The sequence below is a fragment of the Vicia villosa genome, unplaced genomic scaffold (genome assembly GCF_029867415.1).
Source record: "Vicia villosa cultivar HV-30 ecotype Madison, WI unplaced genomic scaffold, Vvil1.0 ctg.000663F_1_1, whole genome shotgun sequence".
Classification (NCBI taxonomy): domain Eukaryota; kingdom Viridiplantae; phylum Streptophyta; class Magnoliopsida; order Fabales; family Fabaceae; genus Vicia; species Vicia villosa.
The window spans coordinates 200,127-213,658 of record NW_026705295.1 but is presented as its reverse complement, the minus strand read 5'-3'; the positions used below and the strand labels follow the sequence as shown (position 1 = coordinate 213,658).

The following is a 13,532-nucleotide window of genomic DNA, read 5'->3' as shown; positions in this document are numbered from 1 at the left end:
GGCTGTAAATCAGAAGGATGGCTCAATCCTATTTACAGGCAAGAGGAAGAACAACATTTATAAGACAGATCTGCAAGATCTTATGAGTCAGAAGGTGACTTGTCTTATGTCTGTTTCTGAAGAGCAGTGGGTCTGGCACAGAATATTAGGTCATGCTAGTTTGAGAAAGATTTCTCAGATTAACAAACTGGATCTTGTCAGAGGACTCCCTAATCTGAAATTCAAATCAGATGCTCTTTGTGAAGCATGTCAGAAGGGCAAGTTCTCCAAACCTGCATTCAAGTCCAAGAATGTTGTTTCTACCTCAAGGCCATTAGAACTCTTGCACATTGATCTGTTTGGCCCAGTCAAAACAGCATCTGTCAGAGGGAAGAAATATGGATTAGTCATCGTAGATGATTATAGCCGCTGGACGTGGGTAAAATTCTTGAAACACAAGGATGAGTCTCATTCAGTGTTCTTTGATTTCTGCATTCAGATTCAATCTGAAAAAGAGTGTAAAATCATAAAGGTCAGAAGTGATCATGGTGGTGAATTTGAGAACAGATTTTTTGAAGAGTTCTTCAAAGAAAATGGTATTGCCCATGATTTCTCTTGTCCTAGAACTCCACAGCAAAATGGAGTTGTAGAACGAAAGAATAGGACTCTGCAAGAAATGGCCAGAACCATGATCAATGAAACCAATATGGCTAAGCATTTCTGGGCAGAAGCAATAAACACTACATGCTATATTCAGAATAGAATCTCTATCAGACCTATTCTAAATAAGACTCCTTATGAATTGTGGAAGAATATAAAGCCCAACATTTCATATTTCCATCCTTTTGGATGTGTATGCTTTATTCTGAACACTAAAGATCATCTTGGTAAGTTTGATTCCAAAGCACAAAAATGTTTCCTTCTTGGATATTCTGAACGCTCAAAAGGCTACAGAGTATACAATACTGAAACATTAATTGTAGAAGAATCAATCAATATCAGGTTTGATGATAAGCTTGGTTCTGAAAAACCAAAGCAGTTTGATAATTTTGCAGATTGTGATATTGATGTATCAGAAGTTGTTGAGCCAAGAAGCAACGCATCAGAAGCAGAGCTTCTCAGAAGCAAAGAATCTGAAGATCAAGTATCAGCTTCTCTGGAGAATCTAAGCATTTCTGAAGAACCATCTGTCAGAAGATCATCCAGACTCATCTCTGGTCATTCAGAAGATGTCATTCTTGGAAAGAAGGATGATCCAATCAGAACAAGAGCATTCCTTAAGAACAATGCAGACTGTCAATTAGGTCTTGTATCTTTGATCGAGCCAACTTCTGTTGATCATGCTCTAGAAGATCCAGACTGGATAATTGCTATGCAAGAAGAACTGAATCAGTTTACAAGGAATGATGTTTGGGATCTTGTTCCTAGACCAGATGGATTCAATATAATCGGTACAAAATGGGTCTTCAGAAACAAGCTCAGTGAGAAAGGTGAAGTGGTAAGGAACAAAGCCAGACTGGTGGCTCAGGGTTACAGTCAGCAAGAAGGGATTGACTATACAGAAACCTTTGCACCAGTGGCCAGGTTAGAATCTATTCGTCTATTAATTTCATTTGCCACTCAACATAACATCACTCTCTATCAGATGGATGTTAAGAGTGCCTTCTTAAATGGTTATATAGATGAAGAAGTTTATGTCCATCAACCTCCTGGTTTTGAAGACTCTATGTCTCCTAATCATGTTTTTAAACTAAAGAAATCATTGTACGGATTGAAACAAGCTCCCAGAGCTTGGTATGAACGCTTAAGTTCTTTCCTTCTGGATAATGGTTTCACTAGAGGAAAAGTGGACACTACTCTCTTCTGTAAAACCTTTAAAAGGGATATTTTAATTTGTCAAATATATGTAGATGATATTATTTTTGGAACATCTAATGCTACACTTGGAAAGGAGTTTGCTGAGTCTATGCAGGCTGAGTTTGAAATGAGCATGATGGGAGAACTCAAGTATTTCCTTGGAATACAAATAAATCAAACATCAGAAGGAACGTATGTTCACCAAACCAAGTATGTGAAGGAACTTCTGAAGAAGTTTAATCTTCTAGACTGCAAAGAAGCCAAAACTCCTATGCATCCAAAATGTATCCTAGGTAAGGATGAGGTAAGTAAGAAGGTAGATCAGAAGTTATACAGAGGTATGATTGGATCTCTTCTATATTTGACTGCTTCTAGACCTGACATTCTGTTCGGTGTTTGTTTGTGTGCTAGATTCCAATCAGATCCTAGAGAATCTCATTTAACTGCTGTTAAGAGAATTCTAAGGTATCTGAAAGGTACTACTAATGTTGGCTTAGTTTACAGAAAATCTAAAGAATACAACTTAGTAGGATTCTGCGATGCTGACTATGCTGGAGACAGAATTGAAAGAAAGAGTACTTCAGGAAGTTGCCAATTTCTTGGAAGTCATTTGATCTCCTGGTATAGCAAGAAGCAAGCAACTATTGCTCTATCAACAACAGAAGCAGAATATGTCGCTGCTGCTGGTTGCAGTACACAGATGCTCTGGATGAAGAGTCAGCTAGAAGATTATCAGATATATGAGAGTAACATTCCTATATTCTGTGATAATACTTCTGCTATATGTTTATCTAAGAATCCTATTCTTCATTCAAAAGCTAAACATATTGAGATTAAACATCATTTCATAAGGGACTATGTTCAGAAGGGTGTTCTATCTTTAAACTTTGTGGATACAGACCATCAATGGGCTGATATCTTTACAAAACCCCTGGCTGAAGATAGGTTTAAGTTCATTTTGAAGAACATCAGTATGGATTTATGCCCAGAATGAGAAGATGAGAAGTTCTTATGTATGAGTATCTTCTGAAATGAAAGTGGATTATTTTTTAATCAGAAGTTCTGATTGAAATCTTTTAGAAATTATGATTCGGTTATTACTAACGTTTCATTGTGTAAGTTGATTCAGAACCTCTTTTAAAGCAAAACAGCTGTAACGTTTTATCTCGGGATGGTAAACCTGTCTTTACTGTTCATGGATAAGCGCGCGTGCAGTTGAAGGGACGCCGACCATAGGTAACTGTGCTAGTCACCTCATTTGTCTTTATTATCTCTCCTCATGTCACGTAACATTAAATGCTATCCATCATTTGTTTCATTTTATTTTCTTTTCAATACTCTTCAAACGCTTCTCCTTCCCTCTTATATTTTCTCTATTACACTCTGTCTCTGTTTTTTTTTCTCTTGCTCAAACAAAGTTTTTCTTTCTTTAAAAAAAATCCTAGTTCAAACCTTGCGTTCATCTTGAATCCTTTGTCTGGATCTCTTAATCATGCTCTAAGCCTGTTGAAGATCTATGACTCAAAGGCGGCAGATCTATGCATATCTCGGGATGGCTCTCCTAATACCTCTCAAGTCAGACCTCTTCTTTGATGTTGTTATCAACTTTCACCCAAAGACAGAAGACTTTCTTGAGTTATGGGAAGAGGTTAAGAATGATATTCTTAACTTCTATGTTAAGAGAAAGCCCCGTTTGCAACAGCAGTTCTCTGTCTGTGAACTGTCCCTCTCTTCCTCTTTGGTCTCTTGAATCTCTCCTACAGTGGAGGTTCTAGTCTGGAAAGACAAGAAGACCACAGGGATTCTTGATGGGTTGACACAGAATGTGTCTTGCTAGGGTTTTGTTTTTAATTTTTGTAGTCATTTCCTCTTGGGATGACTTTTTATGTATTTGCTAGGAATGTTTCTCATCTTGTTAAACATAAGAACCTTTTGTAATATCTTTTGATTATCAATGAAAAGTTTCTTTGTTTTTACATTCCAGTGATTTTATTTGTCGTTTTATACATCTGAATCTTTTGAAATATTCTTTTTGATGTTATGACAAAAAGGGGGAGAAGATAAATGATAAATGATTTGATTAATCTATCAGTTGCTGGGTAAAGCTCCCACACATTCACTAACAAGAACTGCAAGTTCTGTATGGTTTAAGTGTTTTGCAGGTATAAAGAAGTGAAGAAAATCTTCAAAGCAAGCACAAGAAGCAAAACCATAAGAAGCGTTATTCTGTAAAAAGAATAAGCTCATGGAAACTGAAGCAAGCTGAGTGCTGTCAAGCTTCAGAATCAGAAGCACTGATAATAGAATTTGATCCATATTTGTCTATTTGCTCTGACAAAATTCTATTTGCCCTGATACATTATTTTAGCCTATATGGCTCTGATACATATCATGTGTTCTAATATACATTTTATGTTCTGACTCGTTCATGCTGACTTTTGTCGTTTAGTTTTGTTCTGTAACATTTCAGGATGTAGAGATGCTCTGATGATGCTCTGGTACATTCAACAATGTTCTAATACAAATCTAGCATGAAGTGATGTTGGTAGAAATTCAAAGCTCTGAAGCTATCCGAGGGAAGCAGAAATCAGAAGCTGTGAATGTTCTAAAGATCCAGAAAACTCAAGTTCTGAAGCTGTCCTAAATGGAAGCAGAAATCAGAAGCTGTGAATGTTCTGAAGATCAAAGAAATTCAAGTTCTGAAGCTGTCCTAAATGGAAGCAGGAATCAGAAGTTGTGAATGTTCTGATGATCAAAGAAATTCAAGTTCTGAAGCTGTCCTAAATGGAAGCAGGAATCAGAAGCTATGAGTGTTCTAGGGATCTAAAGAAATTCAAGTTCTGAAGCTGTCCAATGGAAGCAGAAGTCAGAAGCTATGAATTCTCTGAAGACAGAAGCTTATGTGATCGTCTCTACCGAAATAATCAGGGAAGTCTTTTATTAAAGTTCTTCGAGTATTTATTTCAGGGGGAGATTGTTAATCTCAGGGGGAGACATATTCACATGCTTATGCTATAGCTGTGTAATTTGTCTTTTGCCGTCTGCTCTTTCTGATCGCAAATTCATATCATTTATATATGTTTTTGTCATCATCAAAAAGGGGGAGATTGTTAGAACAAGATTTGTTCTGATCAATTATCTTAGTTTTGATGATAACAATAATATGAATTTTGCTTAAGATAATATGGTACTCTAATCCAATGCAATTTCCTTTTCAGGAAATATATAAAGAGTATGCATAATTCAGCGCTCAGAAGCTTTGTCTCAAAGGGTTCAGCATGCAACATCAGAACATGGTCTGGCAAGACATCAGAAGATGGTCGAAGCAGAATCAGAACGTGGGTCTATGGAAGCATCAGAAGAACATGAGATCAGAAGCACTGAAGTTCTGATGGTATCACGCACAAAAGCACTTCAAGGTCAGAAGATCAGAAGATGCTTTGCACCAAGCTGTTTGACTCTGATGATATTCAAACGTTGTATTCACAAACATCAGATCAGAAGGAAGTACATGTGGCAGGCTACGCTGACTGACAAAAGGAACGTTAGAAGCTATTAAAGGCAACGTCAGTAGACACAGCGTGAACAAGGCTCGAGGTAGTTGACAAAAGCGTATAACATTAAATGCGATGCTGTACGGAACACGCAAAGCATTAAATGCACTCAACGGTCATCTTCTCCAACGCCTATAAATATGAAGTTCTGATGAGAAGCAAGGTTAACGATTCTGAAAAAAACAACTCATATTAACTTGCTGAAACTCTGTTCTATTCAAAGCTCAGAATCTTCATCTTCATCAAAGCTCACTACATTGCTGTTGTAATATATTAGTGAGAATAAGCTTAAACGATAAGAGAAATATCACAGTTTGTGATTATAGCTTTTAAGAAGCAATTGTAATACTCTTAGATTTGATTACATTAAGTTGTAAGGAACTAGAGTGATCATGTGGATCAGAATACTCTAGGAAGTCTTAGAGGTTATCTAAGCAGGTTGTAACTAGAGTGATCGTGTGGATCAGAATACTCTAGAAAGTCTTAGAGGGTATCTAAGCAGTTGTTCCTGGAGTGATCAGTGTGTGATCAGAAGACTCTGGAAGACTTAGTTGCTGACTAAGTGGAGAACCATTGTAATCCGTGCGATTAGTGGATTAAATCCCCAGTTGAGGTAAATCATCTCTGCGGGGGTGGACTGGAGTAGTTTAGTTAACAACGAACCAGGATAAAAATAACTGTGCAATTTATTTTTATCGGTCAAGTTTTTAAAGCTACACTTATTCAAACCCCCCTTTCTAAGTGTTTTTCTATCCTTCAAATGTTACTTGGGAGCTGGAGAGTCAGATGAAGGACTTCTACCCGGAAATTTTCACTTAAGGTATGTTTTCAAGGACGAAAATTCTTTCAGTTGGGGAGAGTTGTAACAACCCATATTTTTCAATTATTTAATTTAACTAGAAATAAAATTATTTAATTGGATTAATTGACATTTTGGTAAATTATTGAGAAATATTATGGAAATAAGGTAATTGGGCTTTCGTGTTGTGATTAGTAGAGAGGGGTGCTAAGTGTGTAGGCCTCATTAATCACTATTTTATTTTTTTCATAAAAGAGAGAAATTGTGAAAAAGGAAAATTATAAGCAAAAGAGCAAAAGTTTGAAGAAAAGAGAAGATACGTGAAATAGGAGAAAGGAAGAAGAGAACCTTCAAGGAATTCAAACTCTAAGGTAAGGGGGGACTCTTCTGGTTAATAATTATTATACAATCAAGGGTAGTAGAACTGATTAGGATTGTTGGTTGATTCAATTGAATGTGTTAGGTTTTGGGAAATTGTTAGGTTTTGATGAAATGTTCATAATTTGGTATGTTTTGGTGAAATCGAATGATGATGATGATGCATATTGTTAATTGATATCTAAAATGTATTAGAATTGTGTTATAACATGTAATTTGGTGCTGCTTGTATGTGGTGTTCGTTTGGGGACGAAATTGGTTGAATTGGAAATGCTTAATTGCTGTCAAAAGTGGATTTTCGGGTTGCAGGTAAAAAGTAACCGGTTACTTGAGGTGTGGGAACCGGTTACCACTGTTGGTTTTGGTGTATTGTTGTTGATTGAGAGGCAGTAACCGGTTACTGGATTTGAAGTAACCGGTTACTGCTGTTTACGAATGAGAGTTTTGGTTGTCCGTCAGGCTGTAACCGGTTACTTGGATTAAGGTAACCAGTTACGACTAATCGTTTTTTAGGAAAACAGTTACTGCCATGTGTAGTAACCGGTTACTCCAATTTAGGTAACCGGTTACCACTGTAGCCTTTTTGAAAAATTGTTTTATTTTAAATATCAGTAACTTTTGATCCAAGCGTCCGAATTATGTGCCGTTTTGGGCGTTGCCAAGCTAATTAAGAGCTTTATATGATGAATTGGTGAAATGGGTTGTGGCCCGATTTTATTTTAAATCTTTATTTAATTTAAATGATGAATTGTAGCATTGTGTACATATATGTGTGAATGTAGCAATGTGTTGTAATGGTGATGAAACTATCTTGATTTTCATTGTTATTGGATGATGTTTGACATGAATATGTGTGATATGATTGAATAATTTCTAAGACATTTGCATGCTAATTGGTGCTGAAATGGTGAGTTGTAATGAGACGATGCGATGCATCAGATCGATGATGTTATAAGTATGTCATATGTGTGCATTCATTCATACGCATTTTTGGTGATGGATCCTGGTGATGTTGTGGATCAAATGGTGGGCATAATTTCCATTGTGTGAAATTTATGTCGGTTGGGCTGCATCTTGGTGATGATTAGATCAGTCGGATGGGTTTAGCCCATGTATGGTACCACATGCATAGAGTCGGTTCATTCATGTGCATAATGATATAGTATAACTGAATGATTTTAGTGTTATGTTCAGTGATGCGTTTGTTGGCATGGATGTTTGATTAATTGTTTGGAAATCTGAATACATGTTATAATTGGGTGAATAACATTTCTATGATGTTTTATTGCTTATGAGTGTATAATACTTATTAATTGCGAATGAGACTCACCCTTATATGTTGATAATTTTCAGATTGAGGAGTATCAGTTTTATTGCTCGGGGAGGATAGCTCGTAGAGTTTATACAGTTATTTTGGGTCGTGTTGTTCATGCTATGGTCTTGTAACACTGGGAACGATAGTTTTAGAGTTTAATCATTATACTCTATTTCATTTGTTTGGATTATATTTCCATTGGTTTGAATCAGTGATGTTATACTATTCCGCTATGATAAATATGAGGTTGTTTTTTTATGAATCGTTCCTAATAAAGCATGACAGATGAATTATAATTGGTTTGTTTTGTTTTCTATTGTGGCACCCTTGTTTTCATGTTTTACTCTGAATATTTTAATAATTGTCGCGGGGGTTTAGAAGGGTGTTACACCCAGAGCTCTGAAATGCATGTTCATGGGATACCCTAAAGGAGTCAAAGCTTATAAGCTATGGTGCCTAAAGTCAGGTCACAGGAAGAGTATCACCAGTCGAGATGTCATTTTTAATGAAGATGAAATGGAATTTTAGAAAACTGATGATATTGGTCGACATGCAGAAATATTAGACGAATAGCTGGAACAGGTAGAGATTCCTGTTGAGGTAGACCATGTTGATGTTGAATTGCATCTCCCAAATGAAGTCGAAGAAGAAGCAGAAGATGCTTAGGAAGTTGAGGAAACTGTCGATGACTACCTATTGTCAAGAGATAGGTCGATAAGAGTCATCAAGCGACCTCAGAGACTTGGGTATGCAGATCTTATAACTTATGCATTAATCTCTACAAGTGAGGTTCTAGACGAAGAACTTAGAGACTATAAGAAAGTTATGAAGAGTTGAAATAAGACTGAATGGCTGAAGGCCATGAATGATGAGATGAAATCTCTTCATGATAATCACACTTAAAAACTGATCAAGAAACCCGCTAGAGCAAGGTTAGTCAGTTATAAATGGATTTTCAAAGTTAAGGAAGGAATCAAAGTAGGGGCATCGAAAAGAAACAAGGTAAGCTTGGTCGCAAGGGGTTTCACTCAGAAAGAAGGTGTCGACTTCAATGATGTGTTTTCTCCTGTTGTGAAGCATAGGTCCATTCGAATGTTGCTTGTCATGGTGACACAGTTCGATCTTGAACTATAATAGGTGGATGTGAAGACTGCATTCTTGTATGGTGATCTAGACGAAACAATCCTGATGAGGCAACCTGAAGGGTATGTCGAAAAGGGGGAGGGAGATTATGTGTTCAAGCTAAAGAGATCTTTATATGGACTGAAACAATCTCCTCGACAGTGGAATAGAAGATTAGACAAGTTCATGGCACACATAAGTTTCGTTAGAAGTCAGTTCGACCACTGTGTTTACTTCCAATTTCAACTTGGTAATCCATTTGTTATTTTGTTGCTTTATGTGGATGATATTCTCATAGAAAGAAACAATGTCGAAGATGTGATGAGGGTGAAGCTTGAACTCAATAAGGAGTTTGATATGAAGGATCTGGGAGCTGCATCTAGGATTCTTGGGATTGACATTCGAAGAGATAGAAAGAAGTTGAAATTATGCTTATCACAAGAGGCATACCTACGCAAGATTCTCAAAAAGTTTGGTATGTTGAATTCGAAGCTTGTTGTGAATCTGGAAAACCTCAATTCAAGCTGAGTATTGGTCAATGTCCTTATACGGATGTCGAAAGAGCTTATATGAATATAATTCCATACGCAAATATAATAGGTTCTTTGATGTATGATACGGTTTGTACTAGACCCGACATAGCATATGCAGTAAGTCTTTTAAGCAAGTACATGGAGAATCCTGGAAAGGCTTACTAGCAAGCATTGAAGTGGATTCTAAGGTACATAAATGGGTCTCTAAACAGAGTCCTAATTTATGGTGGAACTTTGGGTGAAGATAGTAAAGCAGTAATCGAATGATATGTCAACTCTGATTATGTAGGTTGTATGGATTCCAGAAAATCTATTTCTAGATATGTTTTCACTATGTTTGGCACAATTGTTAGTTGGAAAGCTACACTTGAGAAGTTTTTTGCTTTATCAACCACTGAAGCGGAATATATTGCCCTCATTGAAGCTGTGAAAGAAACATTGTGGCTTGAAGAGTTTATGAAGGAGCTGAAACTTCAAGGTCGAGGTATCACTGTTAAATGTGATAGTTAAAGTGCTATACACCTATCAAAGAATTCAACCTATCATGAGCGAATCAAGTACATTGATGCGAGGCTGCATTTCGTCAGAGGAGTAATCGAGCGTGGAGAAGACCAAGTGCTGAAGGTTCCGACAAATCATAATGCTACTGATATGATTACCAAGACATTCTCGTGTTGCAAGTTTTTCCACTGTATGCAGTTGATAAAGTTGCATGAAGAAAACTAGTTTGTTCTTTAATAGTAGAGTTTGTTCCAAGGTGGAGATTTGTGAGATATTGGATCGAACTCTAGTGGGTCGATTGGTAGCTTTTGGTTCGACATGATTTATGCATGTCGTCAAAGTATGTTCACATGCTGGTGTCGAAGACCTACATACTGTAGTCGAAGAGTTTTCTAGTATGTGGAGGTCGAAATACTAGGGTTGTTAGTATTTCGAATTGGGCATGTTTATCATGTTGAATTGTTTAAGTTAGCTTGTACCCTAGTTAGCTTGTAATGGGTATTTGTGAAAAAGCTCATTGGTTTAGTATGTTAGGTTTATTATAAATAGCATATCAGTCTCTCATCATTGCATACTGCAAATTCTAATTTGGGGTGAGAGGGTTATTTGTTGTTCTTGTAACACTTGTAATCTCGTTTCAAAGAGAAAGTAAATAATAACAATTATAATCAATCATTGTCGTTCTTCTTGCTTCCCATTGTGTACCATATTATACTGTTCTTGGCATTATTTTCAAAACATTTTTAATTAATTTTAATAGTTTAAAAAATAAATAATTCTAAGAATTCTAAGGAACCGAGAAAACCCCACAAGAGAAGAAGTTCAATAATTTGATAGATTTAGAAATCTTTTAATTAATTTTAATAGTTTAAGAAATAAATAATTAAAGAGTAAACATTCAAGTTAGGACAAATTTGATTGTTTATTCTCTTAATAAATCTTGACCAAGTTCTAATCCAATAGGGTTTGGTTTTACTCTTAAAAATAAAATAAAATGAGACTAGAATACCGTTATAATAACAACTGTAACCGCAAGAAAACAACAACGGTAATTTAAAATCACTTATTTAAAGCACAGTATTATATTATATAACATCATTAAGTATCTCCAACCGTGAACCTATTTTTGGGTTCCTTGTGGGACCTATTAAGCCACGTCACCTTGAAGCAACTCAACTAATTTTTATCTCCAATGGTGCAACTTTGAAGAACCCATATTGGGTCCCACAATTTTACTTTATTTATTAATATTTTATTCATATTAAATTTTATAATAATTAAAATAATAATTTTAATTATTTAAATTAAAATTGATATAAAATAAATAAAATTCAAATTGAACTTATAATTTAAAATGATAATTAATATTAATCTCAAATACATGACATATAATTAAAAACAATAAAAATAAATAACATCACATAATAAATTAAACTTAAACTTCATCATCTACATGTCCAAAACGTTCCCAAATATACTCGACTAAATTTCCTTGAAGTTGACGATGAACTTGTTTTTCTCGAATACTTGCTCTTCTTTGTAGTCTTGTTGCAAGATTCGGATGAGGACCGCTAAATGTTTCGGTTGTTGAGTTGTTGATAAATTAAAGTGGTACTAATTACCATGTTACATAGGTGTTGATAAATTAAAGTGGTACTAATTACCATGTTACATAGGTGTAGATACTAACTACATTCCATTTTTTTTTCATCTTATTACAATATTTTTCATGAATATCTCGTTGACTATCGCTCATAGTAGAAGTGTCTTTCATCATTAGTTGCACTACCTTTAATTATATCTCGTCCTCCTTACTTTGCGCTAGTCTTTCCATTAACATTGCTCTTTTATTCCTTGCATCTTGCGTTTCATTTGGAATTTCCTTTGCCTTACCCTTCCTTTTTGCTGCTTTTTGTCCCATTGGACGCTCCATTGGTGATGATGAGTTAAACTCATAACTTGAAGGTGTATTTGGGTTCTCCGATGATGCCTCACTAGCATAAGTCTTTGTTATTTTTGAAGAACTTTCAATCGATTCTCCCATCCATTTAGGTTCATCTTTTAACAATCTCCATGCGTACTCAAGGTTGAATGTTGTACCTTGATCTTGAGCAAAAAATGCATTTGCAGCGGCCATGACATCGTTCTCCGATGTCCCACTTTTCTTTCCATTAACAGCTTGTTTGTAACACCCAACAAATTTTTGAACCAAGCCATTTATTCGATGCCATCGACATTTTAATTGTCCCTTTAACTTTTCCCGCGATTCCCCACGATACTGGTTATAATTGGCAGCGACTCTTACCCAAAAACTCTCAGCCTTTTGATCAACTCCCACAATTGGATCCTTTGAAACATTGAGCCATGATTGGATAAGTAGTATATCCTCATCCCTTGCAAATTGCTCTCGAGATTTTTTTTAACAACAACCCTTTCTTCTTTTTCAGTACCAACTTGAGTAGAAAATGGTGGAACTTGAGTAGAAAATGGTGGAACTTGAGTAGAAAATGGTGGCATCGGTGGAATTTGAGAATTTTGAGGATTAGGATTTTGATAATTTTGCATGAAATTGAACATAGCTTGTTGATAATGAAAATGATTAGGATCCATTTGACCTAAACAATTGTAATTTGAAGTAAAAAAAAATGAAAATTTGAATTAAAATGATGAAATTGTGAGAGAGAAAATTGAAATTGAAGAGAAAATATAAGTGTTGGTAAAATTTGTGTTGGTTAATTTTTTTCACAAAACTATATTTATAACTAAAAAAAAAAGAAAAAAAAAAGAAACTAGCCGTTGGTAACGGCTACTTTTATTATTAAAATCAAAAAAAAATTTGAAGAACCGTTGCTTGTTTATACACTGATGGCCAGGTGGAGCTCCAAAGCAAAGAAAAAGTAGACTCCAAATCATTGCCATGCTGGCAAACTCTCATGAGGAACCACCGCTGGAGGTGGTCTTAGTTGTAACTTGTAAGAGTAAAGACCAATTCCACATACCACGTTTCATCATTCAATAATCATTCTTTCCCTTTTTCAAGACTTGGTTACTACTTTTCACACATCTTCCTTCCTCTCAATACATCACAAGCTTTGCAAGATCATGGAGAAATTCTCAAGTATAAATGGAATTAAATAGTTATGGACCAACAAAGTTACTATAGTGGGACCAAACAATCCACGGGGTTGCTTCAATCTCTTAAATTTGGACATGGAAAAGAAAGATGGCACATGCAACGTTCAAATCCCAATTGACTGGTCCTCAATTAATGAGTCCATTCTTTAGGGGAAAATGAAGAAATAACCATGCAAATTTGTGAGTCCTAAATTGTGGCTATTGTCCCCTTTTCATTATGGCTTACCACATGATTCTATGTTTTCGTTTGTTCTTGTCTTTTTCATGCTCGATTTGGTTGATCTTGCTTCATTTATGAATATTTCATTTCTATTTGCGATTTTTTATTCATAAATACTTTTTTTGCAATTTTTTACTTT

General features: G+C 35.6%; 1 protein-coding gene across 1 annotated transcript; it reads right to left on the bottom strand.

Moving 5' to 3' along the window:
• Positions 1-11,833: 11,833 nt before the first annotated feature.
• Positions 11,834-12,648, bottom strand: LOC131630238 (glutathione S-transferase T3-like). The gene is made up of 2 exons (XM_058901025.1): positions 12,469-12,648; positions 11,834-12,385 (listed from the first exon to the last, which is right to left on the bottom strand). The coding sequence occupies exons 1-2, from the start codon at positions 12,646-12,648 to the stop codon at positions 11,834-11,836; spliced, it is 732 nt and encodes a 243-aa protein (XP_058757008.1).
• Positions 12,649-13,532: the final 884 nt, after the last annotated feature.